This window comes from Nothobranchius furzeri, chromosome 2 (genome assembly GCF_043380555.1).
Source record: "Nothobranchius furzeri strain GRZ-AD chromosome 2, NfurGRZ-RIMD1, whole genome shotgun sequence".
Classification (NCBI taxonomy): domain Eukaryota; kingdom Metazoa; phylum Chordata; class Actinopteri; order Cyprinodontiformes; family Nothobranchiidae; genus Nothobranchius; species Nothobranchius furzeri.
Window position 1 is genome coordinate 94,140,325 of NC_091742.1, and position 21,541 is coordinate 94,161,865.

The window sequence follows — 21,541 nt, forward strand, 5'->3', positions numbered from 1 at the left end:
TTATTGGTCTTTGAATATTTGATTTAATACGACCTTAGGAACACACACTTCATATTAATTCAGACAGAGTCAAGAATATAGTTTATAAAAATTAGTTTAATTCTATATTTCTAAACTAATGATTACATGACTGTTAGGGATTTTATCAATAACCCAATACCTGCAGCTGGAGAGAGAGGAGAGACAACAAGCAGACAAGTCTCCAAACTGCAATCAGGGGCAGAAGCTCAAGGCAACGGCCCCGAGTTTCTGCTCTCAGAGTTTAATTATAACAAAGATAAGTGTGTGTGTGTGTGTGTGTGTGTGTGTGTGTGTGTGTGTGTGTGTGTGTGTGTGTGTGTGTGTGTGTGTGTGTGTGTGTGTGTGTGTGTGTGCGCGTGCTTTTAGACATAGAATAATACATTCAGTTAATAATAAACATAACATTTCCATAACATAATCCCTCCTGTTTATCCGAATAGGATAACCAAACAAAAATAAAACAAGAACAAATAAAGCAATCAAAACCTTCAAAACCTCTCGATTCACTGCGCTTCTCTCTCCAGCTGCTCTCAGGCCCTGTCCACACGTAGCCGGGGTTTTTTAGAAACGAATATCCGCCCCTCCAAAAACTTGCATCCACACCACCGCGTTTTAAAAACAAACTGTCCACACGTACCCGGATAAATACGTTGTTAAGGACATGCCAGACCTGTAGGCGGCAGTACTTCCCCCGTTCTTAACCTCGTCCTTCGTCTGTGGTCTTCCACAAGGAGCAGTAATTCCGCTTGCAAAAACAAACAAGCAAAAAGCGCTTGGACAATTGATAAAGCGAGCGCAGCTCTGAGGGCATACATGCTGTCGGCTAGTGTAAACACAGGTCGCACACGTGATGTCAGCATTTTTTGTCGCGGAAAGTGACGATGCGGACCTTAAAACTCCGGTTTTGTCTGTCCACACGCAGACACCCAAAACGGAGAAAACGCAGATCTTCACTTTGGCCGGAGTTTTTAAAAAGATCCGTTTTTGTGTGGGTGACAGGCAAAAACGTAGAAAAATATCTACGTTTTGGCAGATCCCCGGCTACGTGTGGACAGGGCCTCAGTCTGGCTTTTCAACTGTTTGTGCAGACCTCTTAATCAGCTGATGTGCACCAGCTGCCCTGTGGGGAGCAGCAGCAGGCCAAAGGGTTCCAGATAATGGCTCCCTCTGGTGGGGGAATTTAGCTGGATCATGGGGTTCACCTCACAGGATGAACAGAGGGAGATAAACTCATCAGCCCAAATACAGGGGGCTGTAACATGAGTGTGAATTAGACTCATAAAATGTTTAAAAATATATGATGATCCCTAATCATTTTTGTCAGGCATATTTTTTCGTTTCTCTGAGCAGAGACTGTCTAAACGTCATGGTAGAAAATAGTTTGCATTTTGCAAAAAATCATGTTGATGAGTTTATTTTAATTATTCCAACAAGAAGTATGTAAATGCCAGAGCAGGTCACTACAAACCCCACAGACGGGAGGGGGGCATTGTAGTTGTCACCTTTTTCCACACCCCGAGTTTGCAGGTATGTTACCACCAGCGTAATTAGCAGTCTTACTGTATTTACGCTTATCCTTAGCCAGCAGTTTCAGGTAGGATTTAATGTCGCCCGCTCTGGCCCCAGGTAAACATTTGACTATGGTTGCTGGAGTCTCTGCCACGTTTCTGACTATGGAGCTGCCAATTACCAGAGTTGGGTTGTCAATGGGTGCATCACTGAGTGACCCCAGCAGGGTCTAAAAAAATCCGGTCACAATCTATTTTTATCTGTCAACGTTTACTGCAGTTACGTTAATCACTTCAGACAAAAAGTTGGGTTGGGCATCGTTTGAATTTGAACGATTCCCCTGTTTAGATTCCAGTTCCTAACGATTCCTGATTCTTTCAAGGTCAAAAACATTACTTTTTTCAAATGAGCCAACTAACCACAGGTCCTACTTGGACTTGAATTTTAATTCTATGAACAATAACATCACCTTTGTTTAGACTAAAACGTTTTCAAAAGAGAAACTAAAGAAAGACCGTCAGTGTGTTTATTTCTGACCATAACTCACAGCCTTCTACTCACAACCAATGTGAAGAAGCCTCTAGGATGAGAAGAAAAACGTCTTCAAGATAACCAGAAATGTCCAGCTGTTTTTATATTAAAGCTCAGGATGATCATGTCCAGGATGACAGAGAATCTTCACCTAATGCAGGAAATGTGAGCAGAACTGGAAGAAATCTAGGTCACAGCCCTCATTTGAAGACATGAGGTCTGCATGGTGTTCCTATCAAATGGCTGTAAAAAAGGCAAAATCCATGTTTTTATCTGATATTATTAGCTCTAATGAGCATAACCTAAGAGTACTATTTTCTACCGTGGATGAGATTTGAAATCCTTCGTGTGCAGGTGGACTTAAAGTCTCCTCGACTACTACTGAGAGGTTTCTGACATAATTTATAGGCAAAACTGAAACTATTCAAGCTCAAATTCCCCAGCAGTTTAGTTTTATTGATGAAGAAATCTGTTTTGACTCAACTATTTTGAATTCTTTTGACTCTGTATCCCCAGATATGTTGGATGAAATTGTTGGAAGGATGAAACCATCCAGCTCTGCACTCGACATCATTCCATCCTCTATTGTTAAAAATGTTTGGCCAGCTATTTCAAATATGGTTCATAATGTAATCAACTCTAGTCTGCAGTGTGGGGAAGTTCCAAAGAGTCTGAAAAGAGCTGTAATCAAACCCCTTCTTAAGAAACCCGGTCTTGATGTCTTGGTATTATCCAATCATCGACCTATTTCTACGCTGCTATTTCTTTCTAAGGTTCTTGAGAAAGTATTTTTTAAGCTATTGTCAGACCATTTAGAGCAGGGGTGTCAAACTCACACGGGGCCGAAATGAAACTCTGGGACGGAGTCGAGGGCCAAACTTAATATTTTTGAAAAAGTGACGGCAAATTTGCACATTTTCTTTATCAACATAAATGCAATTTTGAACCTTTAAATTTGGAAACAAACTTATTTCTGCATTAACACTGAATGTGGAATAACCTAATTACACAAGAGCAAGTCAGTTTGAAATAAAACACATCAGTGGTATTCATTACTTGTGGTATAATCAGCATTTTTAAAATCTATGCAGGATTTATGTTTTCTTGTTTATTCATTTTTCTTATTTTTTATTCTCCTTTTTTACTCCTGTAATACGTGTCATCGCTGCTGTGACGTCTAGCTTTCCCCACTGAGGAACAATAAAGGGATTTCTATTCTATTCATCTATCTGCAGCCTTTCCACTTCCTGTTTACTGTAGGTTAAATCTTTTCTCACGGGCCAACAACAAAATAAAAATATCATTTTATCTTAAATGAAAATGCAACATCTCACCTGTTAACTTTCATGTTTTGGAGCAGAAAAAGAGCATAAAACCAACATATTTAAAGCTCAGTTTGCTCCACTGGTTTACTGTGATGCTCACCTGATCCAGCCAGATACCTGCATCATGGGGTTGATCTGAGCTGAGGAGGAGACTCCTGTTGTTTTGTTCATCTTCATCATAATAAAGACAACATTAGATGACAACAGGTGCTCACATAGGTTTGTGCTGATGAACATGTCTGAGCAGCTTGACCACGTTGTTGTGTGTCGGGGAGGAAACACGACGACAGAGTGGTGCTGGTTTGAGCGTGTCGCTGCTCACTGGAGTTATATCAGCTCTGTCTGGACGTTAGTTGGAAAACTTTCTCTTTCAGTCATGAACACGTTACTGAGCGGCTAGAATCTCCGTTTCTGGGCGTCAACGTCAGAAAATAGCTGAGTGAACTCGGCGCTGAGTGAGAGGAGTGTAGTTTGTCCGAGACAGCGGAGCTGCAGACACCCGGCAGCAGGCGCTGGAAAAAACACAAAGGAGGGGGCGCGTCGGCTCCGTGCTGACGCCGCAAAGCATCATGGGAGTTGAAGTCTTTGCTGTGAAATCGGCCATGGGGGCCAGTTTTAATATATTTTTGATATTTATCTCGTGGGCCACATAAAAATGCTCCGCGGGCCTTGAGTCTGACACATGTGATTTAGATAATAACAAATTTAAGAAGTTTTTCAATCAGCTTTTAGAACAAAGCTTAGTACTGAAACTGCACTTGTGAGAGTGTTCAATGATACTAATGTGGGTGACAGTCGTTTTATTACTCTTAGATCTGACCGCTGCTTTTGATACTCTTGATCATGTTATACTTCTCAATCGACTGGAGAATTTTTTTGGTCTCTGGTTCAGCGCTCTTCTGGATGAGTTCCTACCTGGCTGACAGGTATGTGACTGTTAAGATTGGTAGCTTCTGCTCAAGGTATGCTCCCCTGAAATTTGGGGTTCCACAGGGCTCTGTAGTAGGTCCTCTGCTTTTCATTTTATATTTGCTCCCTCTTGGGGCCATCTTTAGGAAATATGAGCTTGACTTCCATCTTTATGCTGATGACTGTCAGGTCTATGCTGCTGTTAAAGCTAAGGATTTAGCTCTGAGCTGTTTTCATGAGGTTAATAATTGTGGATGGGTTGTAATTTTTTCCAGATTAATGAGTCTGACTGAGTTTATTATGTTTGCACCAAGTGGTGCTCCTGTAGTTACTCAGTCTCATATGATGTAAAGGATGTTGTGTCTAATTTGGGTGTTAAGAATGATTCTCAACTTAAATTTGATGTTCAAGTCAATAATGTGGTTCAAGTATGCTTTTTTCACCTAAAGAGTCTTTATAAGTCTTTTTGATGAGGAATCATTTTGAGCTTATTCATGCATTTAATGCATTGTTACTTGCCATGCCCCTTTTTAGCCACACGATAGCCTCAGTGGCCCTTGCCTCGCCTGTCTCCCGGTCCTCAGCTGTGGTCAATTACAAAAATCACTTGGCAGCTGTTAAAAGTTGCTTCCAGCCACCAGTTCAGCAAGAGGGTCAAGGATAGTGCAGACTGGGAATAGTTTGGGCTATTCTCTTCTCCTTCGGTTCGCTCTTTGATGATATTCGGTTTGCTCGCTAGTTTTGGTAAATAACTAGTTCTGAATTTGGATTTAGGATAAGACTTTTTGGCAATTTGCCTGTGGACCGGCTATTTGACCTCGATTTAGGATCTCCCCTTTTGTATTTATATAGTAATATTATCGGTTGTTTATCCCCACCCCCTCCTGGGTTGGCGCATTTCGTTATCTCCCTTTTGGACTATATCTCCTTTTGTTTTTTGTATATAGATTCCCTTTTAGTATTGTAAATATTCGTTTTGTAATAAAGATTCTTGTTTTGTTAAGCGACACAGCCAGGGTCCGAAATTAAATTTTTTACTCACCGGTCAAGTTGGCTGGTAGATGATAAAAATCTACCGGCCAAGCATATTTTTTACCGGCCAAAATTCTAAATGATTTAGATCTACCTAAAGCATGTTATTCTATATTATGTTGATTCCAGAGTGACAAAATAACTAAAACATCAATTAATAAGAAAATCAACTCTTTTGTCATTTTTACTATTTATTTATTTATTTTTAGAGATGTTTTTATGAACTCTTTCATTGAAATCTAGTCAGAGTCCTTGTTTTCTCTGTCCATGAAGTCTGGCCTCCTGCGTCTCACACCGTCTTTGTGCCAAAGCATTACAGCCTCATTTGGGTCATAGTCCTTGATCTCTGGAGAACACAGCTGCACCATGAGAATATCTGAAAGTGTGTCAGGGCTAGGGTTGTCACTGTAACCGGTGTAGCGGTAAACCCCGGTAAAACAGTTGACAATAATAATAACCGTCTTGTTTAAAAAAAAAAATTATCTCGGTGGATTACCGTGGCTGCGGTGTAGGCGCGGTGACCCTTACCAGCCACCGTATCATCTGCTGAAGTTGCCGGCGGCACATGTGCACTTTGTTGTTTACGACCAAAACTTTCTTTAAGCTAAAGCTGAAATAATGGCAGGAGACGGCACTCGGGACATTTATTATCCCTCAAAGAAGACAAAGTCGGAAGTATGGGCATTTTTTGGATATTTGAAGAATGCCGAGGGACAGTTGTCTGTGAAAGGCAGCAACGCTACGTGGCCATCATAATGTAGCCATTGTCTCACGACTCCGCCGTCTCCGGTTTGCCACTTTTCACAAAATCTTCTGGTTGCCACTGGTCCTGGTGGTTTTTCTTCCAGTTCGACGAGTTTTCCTGTGGAAGGCTGGCTGACTTCATTTAAAAACCGCCACATTTCACCGCTAGTTTTAACACGAAGCTAACTGCTAACTTGATTAACTGATTGAATGGGATAGGTGGAAATGACGTTGGATGCGGCGCTCACGTTTCACGTACGTTTGTGTACGTTGCGTGCAGGCGGGAGGAGTATCAGAAATCCATGGAAGATGACTGATAAACATAACTAATTTGGTGCAAACATTTACTCGCCAGGTGGCAGGTAGAGCTCAAAAATTTACTCACCAAATGGAGCAATTTACTCGCATTTGGCGAGTGTTAATTTCAGACCCTGGACACAGCACTTTGTTTATTATTACAACCACCCACAATTTTTATTACTCCCCTCCTCATCTCTTCTAGAGAGCCGGGGACATAATATGCATTTTGTTTAGACTACTGCAATAGTCTTTACTTGGGTGGTGATCATGGGTGTATTGCTAGGCTGCAGCTAGTTCAAAATGCTGCAACCCGTCTCTAGACTGGCACTGGTCGATTTGATCATATCATTCCAGTTGTTGCCTCTCTGCATTGGATCCCAGTTCAGTTCTGTGTTCAATTTAAGATTTTGGTTCTGGCCTACAAATGTTTAAATGGCCTTTATCTGGAATTCTAGTGCCATATGAGCCATCTTGTGGATTAAGGTCAGCTGATCTAGTGAGCAGAACTAACTGTCATCACAAGCTGCTGATCTAGAAGCATGATGCTCATTATTATTTTATGGGTTACAGACGAGTGTTGATGCTCTGTGTTTTTATTTCTGCAGCAAGCCTTACATTCTCACCTCACTCCACCCACAGTTTCTTCTTAAAACACATACTGTATTACATTTACTGTTTAGACGCATTTTTTTTTATCCGTGTCCTGTCTGGCTGTGAAGCAAGCAGAATTGATGTCTGAATGCTGGTAACAAGCCTTACAGATTTATTCTCAGGTGGAGCATCAAAGCGTCTGCTTTAAATGTCGCGCCTGATACTTCAAATTTTATTGTTATTGTTTTTGAATGCTTTGTAATTCTGACCAGACACAGAGACAGAGGTGAAAGAGAAAGGAAAAGACAAATGGTGGGAAGAAGGGGGGGGGGGGGGGGTCCACAAAAATAAACAATAATGAACAAGAGTCTGCTTCTAGACCTGCAGGAAGAGAAGAGCAGAAAAAAATGGGACACACAAAAATACATCAGGAGCAAGCTATCACTGCGTCAACGTGATGATGAAATATAAAATCAACATTGTTTAACTGAACAATCACACGATAATTGTCGCGAGCACGTCCTATTTGTCGGTTCCTTTAAAACCTAGTTCCGTTAGAACTTATAAGACTGCGCTGCGTTCTCAGGGTTCGTGGGGCGTCGGTGAGTTTTATTGTACTAGATCCTGGTTTGGACTCCCTAAATTAGAATCAGTTTCCTATTTTAAGGAGAAATGATATGCCATACTTGTTTCTTTGTGAGAGCACACTTCCTTTTAGATACTCCCGTTATCTAGTGGATTTAGATACTAGGGCAAAGTTCAGCGGGTGGCCATCCGTCGCTGACAATTCTTTGGGTTATATTAGGATTAATTTGCGCCTCTGTCAGCTTTTGTGGGAGGTGGTTCCTAGAAAATGATTCTTGTTAGTTGATCAGGCTAACATTGATTTATTAATTTATCTAATTAATCCAACCTTCCCACGCTGGCGGAGACTTTTCCACACTTGCAAACAGGGCCTAATTTAACCTACTAATGTTTTGGCTTTATCATCCTTAAACATCTCGTTACTCACAGGAGAGGAGAAGACTATCTTCTTTACTTAAGGTTTCTTTTTATTAATCTGTCACAAACCGTAAAGCAAATCCTGATAATTCAGGAACCTGTAATTAATGTGCTTACCTCTCCTTATGATAGGCCGAGGCTCCCACTTTAACCTTTAAAAAGGACCTGGAAGAATCAGGGATGTGGATTATTTTTCCAAAAAGTTTATTACAAGATTAAAAAATACAAAAAATTGGTAAATATAAAACTGATCTCTTCCCCCAAGGAAAGATTAATCCTAATAATTAACTAAGAATAATGAGTTGGCTTACACCAACTCTAAATCTTCTTCTCTTCAGGCTAATGCCCTCTAACACACGCTCACTAACTCTCCTGCTGCTCCTTGACCTGTCATCCTCCGTCCAGAGGATGGAGGATGACCTCTTCTATCCCAAATCTGCTCTGTCTCTCACTGTCGTCTGCCCCGTGTTTCAGCTCGGCTTCTAGCTGCTCTTTTTATACTCTTCTTGGGTCAGCTTAGACAAGGTAAAAAGTTTTCTAGTTACACATATATCATTACCTCATGACAGTAAGGTCATGGGGTCATTCATCAGTTTCATACTTTTTAGCTCAACACAAGACATTTGGTGTCATCTTTGCAGCAGATCTTCAGTTTCTTCCGAAGTCCAGCATTCTTCATGAAGGCTTTTCGGTTCCTGATGAGCTCTTTTCACTCTGTCTCCTTCAGTCCCACTTCTCCTGCTGACGGTTGAGTCAGACACTTCTTGACCTTTTGCCCAATTTTACTCCCAGAAGCAAGTTCTGATCCCTTGGATTCTTCATGAAGGGTTTGTCCACTTCTGAGATGCTTTATCTTCAGTTGATCTTCTTTTGTCCCAGCTTGGATGCTTGTTGTGCAGTTGGGCCCCTGTCTTCTGGCTGATTTTACTCGCATAAGCAAGTTCAGTGTGTTTCAGTGTGGGTCCAATCTTTTCTCTGTGGCCCACCTGTTGACTCCGTTTCTTGCCACTGTCTTTGGCATGTGGGAACTTGCAACATAATAAATCATAGTGCATTTAGTGGCAACGACAGCCTTGAGACAAGTGTTGAACGTGCCCAAGCCCATACTTTGAGAGCACCATGTGAGCACCTTTGTGTGTACACGCGCTTGTTTATGCAAGGTTTCTCTATAGGAGCGTCCAATAAAGAGTGTGAGGAACCACAGATCTGCCCCCAAAGATGTGTAGGAGACGGGGGGAGCCCCAAGTCCCAGAGATCCAGGCGCTGCCCCAGAAAACAGGAACCCCAAGGGGACTGCAACCAGAAAGCCCCCCCGCCCCCCTCGAGAGGCGCAGAGGATCGCCCCGGGGGGCCACAACCAGCAGCCGGCAGAGCCCCGGGAGATATCAGCGGCAAGCCCACAGGCCTGCCCGCCGCCTCCCACCCCCTAGCCGGCCGAGCCCGGGACCCAGTGACCCGGGACCCAGGGGCGACCACCCCCGCCGGGGACCCAGCAGAGCCCAGGGACCCAGACCCCACCAGGCAGCCACCGGGATCGACCAGGCAGGTGCCAAAGATCTTAAACCCCCTGACCCGGGAGCCACGAACACTCAGGCAGACCAAGGCACCACACCCCACACCAGGTGTGGCAGGGGGAGGGGAGACGAAGATCTATATCATCAAAGGAGGTCCCAGGAGAGGGGAGGAGTCAAAGGCCCCACCTGACATATACAGTCATACACAAACACAGTCACACAATCCATCCCTCATGCTCACACATACAACCTAAGACATAAAAATACACGCCGGACACCCACTCATGCTCCCCATACACACCCTATTCACTCTGGTCCCAGTACTGATGCACATGGGGTACAACCATCACCGGTAACCAGAGTTTGACCCTTTCTGCTGGGGTGCTGATGAGCAGGCTCCCCCGCCCAACGCCGAGCACAGCAACCCACCACCCCAACCAGATGGCCGGATCTCCCTCCTAGTCCCCAGCCCCAGGAAGCCAAGCAAGAACAGAGGTGTGCTAAGACCCCTAGTCTCCCTGCGCCTGCTCCATTATAGTGTTGTGTGTTGATGAGGTGTATTCCATGGCTGTGGTGAGTGGGCAGTGCAGGCATTGTCTGGCTTATGCCAGCGGATGCCACCGCACCACCCCACTTGCACCCACAGTCCTGCCCATGCTCTGTGTTTGTATTTCTGCAGCGAGCCTTACATTCTTACCTCTTTCCACCCAGTTTCTTCTTAAAACCCATATTACATTTACTGTTTAGACGCATTTTAACGAGCTTCTTCCGCGCCTTGATTTCGTTGTAGGATACAAACTTTACAGCACTCTCACGGAGTAAAGGTTCAGCAGATATGTTTGTTTACATTTTTGCCCCTGCGCGTCTACAGTGTTAGGGAAAGGAAGGGAGGGGCTGACGCGATGCTACTGTCAGGGTATCTCTAGGCTCCACAGTAGCAGCGACGGACGGCTGGTTTGACCGGCTCTGAGAGGCGCTAATCAGAATTTGCAGATAGATTTTTTTTCCTTCTATCAATTGCATAGTGATGTCTGGACTTAAAAGCAACTCATTAGCTACATAGTTATTTGTTAAAGTAATGCATTACCATAAATACTCCATGCTTTTGTAATTTCTAGGCTTGATTACTGCAGCTCGCCATATGCAGGGTTGTGTCAGTCTTCACTGCGTCGCCTTCAGGTTGTGCGGAACAGCGCAGCCAGGTTCCTGACTGGGACCATGAAACGGGACCACATCAGTCCGGTTCTGGCCTCCCTGCACTGGCGTCCGGTTTGCTATCGTTCACACTTCAGACTCCTCGTCTTTGTTTTTAATTTCTTCCAGGGTGGTGCTCCCCCTATCTGGCCACGCTCCTGAACAGACACTCCCCATCACGCGCTCTGCGCTCCTCTGACCAAGGCCTGCTCGTTGTCCCTCGTTCTAGGTGTCGTACTCGCGGGGACCGGGCTTTCTCAGTCCTAGCACCGTCACTATGGAACCAGTTGCCACCCTCAGTTAGGCTGTCCCCATCTCTGCCAGTCTTCAAGAGTCGCCTAAAAACCCACCTCCTCCGCTTGGCGTTTCCTGAACATGTTTGAATTTGGCCCTCTTTTATGTTGACTTTATCTCACCGTTTTCAATAGTTCAATTTTTCCCTTGTTTTACACATTTGTCTTCTACTAGAATGTTTCACCTTTTTTGTAATTTGTAATCTGTCATTTGAATTGCTTTTATTTTCTGATTTATTCACTTTATTTAACTTTGTACTGTTCCATGTTCAGCGCCTTGGGCTTCCTGACAGGGTTGCGGAAGGCGCTTTATAAATAAAGCTTTGATTGATTGATTGATAAATAGTTATGTGTTTACCAACATTTTTATGTATATTACTGATTGGAAAAACATGCCTAGGTATTTTGTCTTCTCTTTTTACTGAATATTTTTCTTTTATATATTTCTGCTTGGTTCACTGCAGTTTCAAGGAAGAGAGAAGAGACGGCTGAGAAACCTCTGCTCTTACATTTCCACAACCAGCAAATGAAAGACGGAGGTGTCCCACCCAGCAGCTTGGCTGGGCAGATGGCAGCAAAAGTTGGTGGAGGAGCAGAAACTAGCAAGAACCTAGATCTGGACCCTAATGAAAAGACATCCGATTCTTCACAGATTGAAGTCAGTGGAGAAGATGAAGATGATGTGAATCTAGACTCTGAGCGTTCAGACTCTGGGCCTGAAACTGGAAACGGAGACCATGGCTGTAATGAGAACAAGTTTTCGGAGTCAGATATTAAGGCCATCAACAAATCATTTAGCTGTCCTGTGTGTGGTATACGGTTCCTCCACAAGTGGTCTCTTAAGAAACATGTGAGAGTGACAAGTCATTCAGCAGTAAAGTTGTCAGAGTGTTTGGTTAATACAAAATGTGTGAAAGAGAAGCAACATGGAGGCTCATGTAGAAAAGTCCAGAAAGAACCAAAATCATTTATTTGTGATGACTGTGGAAAAAGATTTAGCCTAAAGTCCAGTTTAACCCGTCATATGAAAGTCCACACAGGAGAGAAGCCTTTTGCCTGTGAGCTCTGTGGATACAGATGTACCCAAAAGGCACATTTAAACACACACATGAGAGTCCACACAGGAGATAAGCCTTTTGCCTGTGAGCTCTGTGGATACAGATGTACCCAAAAGGCAAATTTAAATGATCACATGAAAGTCCACACAGGAGAGAAGCCTTTTGCCTGTGAGTTCTGTGTATACAGATGTACCCAAAAGGCAAATTTAAATGATCACATGAAAGTCCACACAGGAGAGAAGCCTTTTGCCTGTGAGCTCTGTGGATACAGATGTACCCAAAAGGCAAGATTAAGCAGACATATGAGAGTCCACACAGGAGAGAAGCCTTTTGCCTGTGAGCGCTGTGGGCAAAGATTTAGCCATAAACATAGTTTAAACACACACATTAGAGTCCACACAGGAGAGAAGCCGTTTGCCTGTGAGCTCTGTGGATACAGATGTACCAAAAAGTCACATTTAAATGATCACATGAAAGTCCACACAGGAGAGAAGCCTTTTGCATGTGAGCTCTGTGGGAAAAGATTTAGCCGTAAAAATAGTTTAAACACACACATGAGAGTCCACACAGGAGAGAAGTCTTTTGCCTGTGAGCTCTGTGGATACAGATGTACCGAAAAGGCAAGTTTAAACAGACACATGAAAGTCCACACAGGAGAGAAGCCTTTGCCTGTGAGCTGTGTGGGCAAAGATTTAGCCGAAAGACAAATTTAAAGAGACATATGAGCATCCACACAAGGCTCGAGGGATTTGTTTAACAACAGTTCTTCCAAATGTGCTATTTAGTTTTTTTTACAACCTTAATATTAGTCTTGTACCTCTGCTCAAGTATCGTTGATCAAGTCCGTACTCGGCCCTTGAGCCACCTCTTCCTTTGATTTTCATTTTCAAATCTCCTTTGTTTTTTTAAACTCAGACCTTAACCAAACATTTGAGATGTTCATTCATGAATTCTGAATACAAAAAAAATATTAAAGATTAAGAAAAAACTGTTATACTCTCCTGTATTTAAGAAACAGACACGACAACAGGCACATGATGGTTGTAGTACAAAACCCACTGCAATTTAAAGCTGTTAGATACCGGTGGCGTCTTTTTTAAATAATTTATATGTATATAAAATAATAGCATACAATGTTGTAATAACTGCACCTTAAAAAGAATTTGTCTTTATTAGGGCTGAAACAATTCCTCAAGTACCTCGAATAATTCGAGTACAAAAAATCCTCAAGTCAAATTCTCTGCCTCAAAGCTTCGTTTAATTCATGTTGTATTAATTCATGGCTTTGCAATCGCCCTTGGTCATGTTTCACCTGGACCGAAATAAGTGACGCACATACACACTGCACTGAATGCACACGCGAGTAGCGAACGCAACTTAACTTTTAAGCCATGGTGGACAATGTGGACCCCGGTGGAGTGCGAAAAAGACACAAAATGTCAAAGGTGTGGGACCATTTTTCACGTCGTAAGGCGGAAAACGTACTCCAGTGTAAATACTGTAAAATGGATTTAGCCTACCACAACACCACATTCCTCGATGCTGCAACCTGACCAGGAAACATCCACATGTAAATGTCACTTCTGCGAGCGGACTCGGAGCCTCTACAACAGGGGTGTCAAACTCAAACTCACACGGGGCCGAAATGAAACTCTGGGATGGAGTCGAGGGCCAAACAATATTTTTTAAAAAGTGACAGCAAATTTGCACATTTTCTTTATCAACATATATGCAATTTTGAACCTTTAAATTTTGAAACAAACGTATATCTGCATTAACACTGAATGTGGAATAACCAAATTACACACGAGCAAGTCAGTTTGAAATAAAAGGCATCAGTGGTATTCATTACTTGTGGTATAATCAGCATTTTAAAAATCTATGCAGGATTTATGTTTTCTTGTTTTTATTCATTTTTCTTATTTTTATTCTCCTTTTTTTTCTCCTGTAATACGTGTCATCTCTGCTGTGACTTCTAGCGTTCCCCACTGAGGAACAACAAAGGGATTTTCTATTCTATTCATCTATCTGCAGCCTTTCCACTTCCTGTTTACTGTAGGTTAAATCTTTTCTCACGGGCCAACAACAAAATAAAAATATCATTTTATCTTAAATGAAAATGCAACATCTCACCTGTTAACTTTCATGTTTTGGAGCAGAAAAAGAGCATAAAGCCAACATATTTAACGCTTGGTTTGCTCCACTGGTTTACTGTGATGCTCACCTGTTCCAGCCAGATACCTGCATCATGGGGTTGATCTGAGCTGAGGAGGAGACTCCTGTTGTTTTGTTCATCTTCATCATAATAATGACAACATTAGATGACAACAGGTGCTCACAAAGGTTTGTGCTGCTGAACATGTCTGAGCAGCTTGACCAGGTTGTTGTGTGTCGGGGAGAAATTAAAACATCAATATTTAAATTCTAATGATCTGGCTGCATGACGACCTCTCGCTTGGGCCACCGCTCTGAAGCATTTGACCGTTAAGGGTGTCGTAGATCATGTGCGTGGGTAGCACTGTAGGACATCCTGTTTAAACTTTTGATATCCCCTTTTTGATATCTTTTACGATGAAAAGAACACCTAAGCCATCGGGATCAGCATTCCGAAAGCGAAGGAAGGAGGAAGAAGAAAAAAAAAAACTGGCCCAAAGCAGAGGTATGTGGACTTTATAAATTTGGCAAAGGAACTTTTTGCATTACAATTTTAGCTAACTGCCTCTCCTGCCACGCACGGTCCACGGATGGACCCTTGCTAGCTGTTTGCATTCAAAATACAGTAGATGCGTGCTGATTGCTGGTGGGAACCGCTAAAGTTTATTTACTAAATACATCCTGATAGGTAGACATGATAAGTATTTGTTTAACCAAAAGGTCATCGATCTTTTTGATCACATTTTAGAGTGGTGAAGAATGGCCTCTGTGATCACTTCCTGAGACAAGATGAAGGTCCAAACTATATGTGTTGATTAAATTACCCCGTTCAGCTGATTCTAAAGAATGTTGATTAAGTTACCGGTCAGCTGAAGAAATTGTGTAAACTTCTGGGTGTGTCTTCCTAAATAAAAGGAGCTCTAAGGCTTTGCCTGGTGTGCAAACTGCCATTGTGTCTGGTGTGTTTGATTCTCTCACCCTCTGCAAAGTATTTTCCCTTTGCAGAGTATTTCGATGTTGTATGTTTAAGGGTTGTTTACAATTTACCAAATTATGAATCTGATCCCTCTGTGTGTGTTCTGACTTTCTTTGAGGTAATATAGACGCAATATTAGAAATTACCCAACACATCCGTTAGCACTAGAACATTTTCCCACCCACCGCAGGAAGGTTCTAACACAGTGCAGTTCATGGCCAAGATCTCATTTGGTCGGGAGGCCAACAAGTGACCCATGAAACTACCTGTAGCTGGTCCCTCCTTGGCTACCTGGCATCGTTCACAATTTTGACACCACGCCAATATGCTCTTGGACATATCTGGCCAGTAACACCTGAGCTTAAGCAGCTCCAATGTCCTTTCAATACCCTGGTGACTGTGGTTCTGGTGAACCTCCTTTAACACCTCCTCCTGCAATGCCTCCGCCAACACTAGCTGAAGTGTATCCTCGGTGGTCCTTGGGAGGGTAACCTGGCGAAATAGAACACCGTTACAGTCAACTAGACGTTTCCACTGTCTTAACAAGGTTAAGGCTGGCTGGGATAGTTTGTCGCGTTCCTCTTTATTAGGGTGCCTCCCCTTTCTCCAAAAGCCTAAGACATCTTTGATAACTGGATCATTTTTCTGGATGACCCCCATTTCCAAAGGTGTACGCTCTGGGAATGTGGTCATCACGGCCTGGGTGGCTTCAGGCCTCTGCCCCTGCAGGACCTGCTTCAGTGGCTCTGGGAGGGACGTCCCTGGAAGCATGGCTCCCAAATCCTGGGCCCCTGTTGGATGCAGTCGTGACAAAGCATCAGCATTTATATTACTTTTTCCTGACCGATACTTAAATTCAAAGTCAAAGGCTGCCAGCTGCGCTATCCACTAGGGGTGGGTGCAATTAATCGATGTGGTGATGCATCTAAAAGCTTAACACGTTGTTTCAGCATTGATTAATGAACGTTGATGCTTAAAAAACATAACATCAAAGTTTTGTGGCGAAGCCGGTACTAAAAAAATAAAAACACGTAACCAGAGCCTTAACGAGCGCGCCACCCGGACTGTTTAGTGAGTGGCACTACCTCTTTGACCTCTTTCTCTATCCTGGAGACTGTCTCCAAACTACCAAAGAACTCAGAGAAGGCTAGGAGCATTACAAAAGCAATAGCTACTTTTATCGCAACGGATCTACACTCTTATTCAGTAGTAAACAACGGGGGTTTCAGTTAGTGGTGTGCACCATGGAGCCGCGCTATAAACTTCCTCACCAAAAACATTTAGCAGCAAAAGAAGTCCCCCACCTCTACGAGGAAACCAAAGCAAGCGTTCTGGGGTCCATGAAGAAGGCAACCGGGATAGTGCTCACATGCGATGCATGGACATCGGTTGCCACCAAATCCTTCCTTACTGTAACAGCGCATTTTGTTCTCGCGTCGGACAAGAACGGGTGGAAGTTGGTGAGTCATGTTCTTCAAACTCGAGAGATGAGTGAGAGTCAAAGTAGCACCATGTTGACATTTGCCCGTCTCACACATAAGGAGGATGTAGGGGGGACAAGAGGGAGGGGAGGGAGTGTGGGAGGACAGTTAAGTTTAAGATGAGTATGAGTGTCACTCTGCTCTAATTTGTTGTGTTCACCTCACTGTACTGAAGCTCCAGGCTGAATATATGTTCAGTTGAATTATGCACTTTTGTTCTGAAAAGATGCAACATATTACCTTCAAATATAGCTGGTTTGTTGTGACCTATTCCAGACTGAAAAAGCTGAATTATTTTATTTTGAGGAATGCACTTTTTTTGGCAGCTTTTTCGTAATGTTATCATATACCAGACTCATTAAGTTTCCATTAAATAAATTTGATGGAAGTAAAAATTTTGTTTACTTGAATTAATCACCTCATTAAATCCAGGGCTTTCCTGTTTTCAGTGTTTCCCAACAATGGAGGGGACACTAATGTAAGTAAAGCTTTCCCTGATCAAAGTTAAGTTGGTCAAAGTGCAAATATTTACATGTCATATAAAATAAGACTTTGTCTTTGAAAAATTGTTAAAAGTAAAAAAAATGTATTTACTAACAGAGTAGTTTTAGAGGAACTGAATTAATTGATAGGTTATTTATTTACAAATGTAGATAAAGAAGACAATCTTGTATGAAAAAAGCATTAAAAAATGTCAATAATCGAAGAATCGTGGCACCAGTAATCAAATCGAACCAAAAATTATAATCAAAGAATCGAAGCATTGAAGCTCCCATAATCGAAATCGAATCGTGAAGTATCCTTTTTGGAACATCCCTACTATCCACCACTGCTCGGTAGCCCCCAACTTAGCCGATGACAAATGGCTCAGTGGATTATTGTCAGCAAAGACAATACACTTGTGGCCCAGCAAATATTCACGGAATTTTTCGGCCATGGCCCACTTTAAGGCCAAAAATTCCAACTTCATGGTACTGTAGTTCTCCATGTTCCTTTCATTTGGTCTAAGCCCTGTGCTTGCATAGGCCACTGGTCTAACTTTGCCTTCCTGCTCCTGTGAGAGCACGGCGCCTAGTCTACCGTGACTGGCGTCCACCTCCAATATGAAGGGAAGCGAAAAATCAGCGTACGCTAGAACGGGCGCAGTGGTGAGTTTTGTTTTTAATACCTCAAAGCTGGTCTGGCACTCAGCTGTCCAATAGCTTCTCAGGTCCCGATTGGATTTCCTCATCCCTTTCCCTTTTACAGTTTCTGCCACCAGTTTGTGGAGTGGTGCCGCCAATTTAGCAAATCCCTCCACAAACCTGCGATAGTAACTGGCGAACCCTAGGAACGAGCGAAATTCTGAGGTCGTGGTCGGGATCTGCCATTCGCCCACTGCCGGCACCTTCTTGGGATCTGTAGCGATCCCTCTGCTAGAAATGACATGGCCCAAGTAGCCGACTTCCTTTTGGAAGAAAGCACACTTTGCCAACTTTACCTTAAGACCCTCTCTTTGTAATCTGTCCAGCACCATCTCCAACCTCAGCAGGTGTTCCTCCACTGTAGAGGAGAAAACCACAATGTCATCCAGGTAGATCAGCAACGACTGATACTGCTTATCACCAAATATCCTCTGCATTAACCGTTGAAAAGTGCCTGGAGCATTACAAAGAGCAAATGGCATTCAATTCCACTCGAAACGGCCAAAAGGAGTGCAGAACGCTGTTTTTGGCCTGTCTGCTTCTGCTACTGACACCTGATTATAGCCACTAGCCAAATCAAGAGTAGAGAACCAACCTGCCCCTGTCAGTGCAATCTAGTGACTCCTCGATGCGAGGAAGGGGAAAAGCATCCTTCCTAGTTTTTGCATTTAACTGCCTGTAATCCACATATCCTCAGGCTACCATCTTTTTTCCTGGCCAGCACAATAGGGGATGCGTAAGGACTACTGCTCTCCCTTATCACCTCTGCTTCCAACAGCTGGTTGATGTGGCCCTTAACCACCTCATAGTCGGATGGTGGGATTTGCCTGAACCGCTGACGGACGTGAACATCGTCCTGCAGGGGGATTTCATGTACAACCAAGTTAGTGCAACCAAGGTCGCCATCATGGGCAGAGAAGAAAGAGTCAGCAATGAGCTTACCGTCTCCTGGTCACTTACAGAAAGGTTTGACAAGTCCAGTTCATTAAGCTAGTGTGATGTTACCTCAGATCCCAGCTAGGACGCCACTGTGGCCTCATGGAGGGGAACCTCTGTGATGCCGCGTGGGAAGCTTGAAACTCCCACCTCCACCACTGTACCCACCTTGGTCCGAGGGTAGAGAAGGACACCTGTACTCTCCACATTAATAACCATAATGTGGGCGACCCCTCTCTCCACCCGTACCAAGGCTGGTGAGGAAAGTAGGCTGGCAGGGAGGCCAAACACTGGTGGTTCGAACAGTACGCTCTTACCTGAAAACCGATCGGAACAGGTAGTAGCCACCACTTTCATTGTGCCAGCCGGAATTTGGCATGCCTGACGACCGCCGACCTTGATGGTACCAGGCGCTCCCCCAGCAACCCTCCTGCTGGCCTGGTGGCACTTCTGCAGCGCCAACCTCACTGGCTCTGGGGCTTGTAACAATGGTGACTGTTCAAATAGGGCCCGCCCGTGTTCTCCAAACAGATCCCTGTAACACCTGCTAATCACATTCACCCCCAGACGTGACAGGAGTCCACCTTTGGGGGTGTCTTTGACCACCAGGACACCACACTGAGTCAACACTTTACCACAAAGTTCAACCTCAAGTTCTAAATAACCAATGTATAGGATGGCCAACCCGTTGGCAGCCTTAAGCCGCAACCAGTGGCAAGATCTCAGTTTGTCCGCACCCCAGGGTTCGAAGTGCTGGTAAAAAAAAAACTCCGAAATAGTTGACACCATTGACCCCGTGTCCAACAAGCACAGACCCTGCACTCCCCCCATTGTTACATCCACGCGTTGACAAGACATCAATTTCGCCACTTCCACGGCAGTAGACTCTCCATCTGAGCCAGGCTTGGCACCCCCTGAACTTTGGCTACACAGCTCGGCGGGTGTTAGTTTTCCGACGGTACCAGCCATCCACCCTGCCTCACGGACTGCTGAGACTGTGCCGCGGGTTGAGAAGGAACCCGCTTCCCATCACAGTCTTTAGCGAAGTGGCCTGGCTGTCGACAACGTCTGCAAATTAGGGGGCTACGACCAGCGGGATTACTACTCCGCCTCGAACCTTGGAGCGCTAAGAGGCCCTCCGTAAGTCTATTTAACTGTTCCTGCTGTAGCTTCAACATCTCCCTCATTTCAGTCAACTCCGACCGCATGGGGGAGGCTGCTGTGGTCTGGGGACATTGGACCCCATATTGCAACCCAAAAACCGAAGGGAATGAATAACTCCGGCCTCTAGCTCCTCCCGAGGAACCCTCCCGTTCCCACCTAATGGCTTCGGCTGTAACCTCCAACAGGGTAGCTGTTAAATAACGACGCACAAACTGTTTCAACTCACGGCGCAAGGCACCGTCACTTACGTGCTCTACAAACTGGTCGCGAAGCAGCTCTTCAGCTTTGGGCATGTCAGTGGGGGCTTGCTGTTTAACGGCAGCCATTAAACTCATCAGGGCTAGGGAAAACTCTTGCAATGTTTCCCCCTCCTGCTGGTGCCGAGAAAAAAACGCTTTCTGCAGGGCTACGTATGAGTCAACACAGCCATAACGTTAACGCTGCAATCACCCGGGCAGGATCCTCCCTCTCCTCTCTAGGGCGAAACCCAATTTCTTCCCTGGCTTCTCCCTCAAGATGATCAAAAAGGAACAAAGCCTGTTCCAAATCAGTGAGCCGCCGGGACCGCGTGCAAGCCTGCACCTCTACCAGCCACTCGGCCAAACTAATCCCTGTCCGCCCCCTAAAGGAAGTTGAAGCTGCAGAAGAGTGGCCACTAGGACCAGAAATCACCATTTGCTCTTGTTTTAACCTCTTATTTTCTGCTTTCAGTTGTAGAATTACCTTCTTTAACTCCTGTAGCTCTTTCTCCTCCATGATAACCTCTTACCTTGCCCACTAAAATAAAAAAAAACCAGCCCCAACCAGCTAAAATAAAATAATTCACCCCCGGCAGTGAGCATTCATACCAACGTGAGAACCCAGCACCACCACACGCGACCGCCACCTCCGAGGCCACACTCCACACCTCCTGCCTCAGCCTGCACAAAGAAAACAATATTAAAAACTGTATAAAATCTGTACAATAGGAATTAGCTGTTCTTCCTCCTGGACTCCAGCCACGAGCCAGGGGAACTTCCTCCAACCAGCTAATTTAAAACGAAGTAAAGGAAGCAAAACAAAACAGCGGCGCCTCCGGCCGGACAACAGAACAATCTGAAAGGACAAGGAAGAGGTAGAAATTACCAAACTAACAAATGGCCAAGTGTGGAGACGGCGCAGCACACACCTGCCGGTCCTCCTACTGATGACGCCTGAGCAGAAGGGAACTCCCTGCCCGGCAGCAACGGGGATTCACTCTGTCCCTGCTTTTACAAAGAGCTGATGTTAAGATTGTTTGACTCACAGGTTATCTACCTGCCGAAGGTACGTACCGTTTACCAATGCTCCGTCTACCAAAGGCGAGCGATGATGTCACAGCCAACACTGATACAAATGCCCAAGCTGCAGAGTGCACAACACAGTCTGAGACACAGTAGCCCTAGTGCTAAACAGAGTAGCCATCCATGTACATACCACAGTTGGAGCAGAGCCGATAACACCAAAAACGCAGCCTGAGGACAGGGGCTGGCAACACCAATACTGAGACCAGCTGTTTCCTGAACTTACTTCCTCGCCGGAGGAGCTCCCCATTTATAGCAGCAGCGCCCTCCTACGTACAGAGGGCGTACTGCTCTAGACCAA

General features: G+C 44.3%; 2 protein-coding genes across 2 annotated transcripts in view; one reads left to right on the forward strand and one right to left on the reverse strand.

Moving 5' to 3' along the window:
• Positions 1-15,125, forward strand: part of LOC139066156 (gastrula zinc finger protein XlCGF57.1-like) — a 31,190-nt gene extending 16,065 nt beyond the window's left edge. Inside the window, exon 4 of the mRNA XM_070548233.1 lies at positions 11,430-15,125. Within this exon, the coding sequence (XP_070404334.1) occupies positions 11,430-12,736 (1,307 nt within the window). The 3' untranslated portion in view covers positions 12,737-15,125. The remainder of the gene's footprint in view (positions 1-11,429) is intronic.
• A 163-nt stretch (positions 15,126-15,288) lies between these two features.
• LOC139066181 (uncharacterized) lies at positions 15,289-21,452 on the reverse strand. The gene is made up of 6 exons (XM_070548366.1): positions 21,374-21,452; positions 21,232-21,301; positions 21,044-21,162; positions 20,767-20,838; positions 18,115-18,176; positions 15,289-15,944 (listed from the first exon to the last, which is right to left on the reverse strand). The coding sequence occupies exon 6, from the start codon at positions 15,922-15,924 to the stop codon at positions 15,289-15,291; it is 636 nt and encodes a 211-aa protein (XP_070404467.1). The 5' UTR covers positions 15,925-15,944; positions 18,115-18,176; positions 20,767-20,838; positions 21,044-21,162; positions 21,232-21,301; positions 21,374-21,452.
• Between the last annotated feature and the right edge of the window lie 89 nt (positions 21,453-21,541).

Bases quoted from the DNA above. Each gene is read 5' to 3' on its own strand.
- LOC139066181 (XM_070548366.1), bottom strand. From the start codon at position 15,924: ATGCTTCCAGGGACGTCCCTCCCAGAGCCACTGAAGCAGGTCCTGCAG.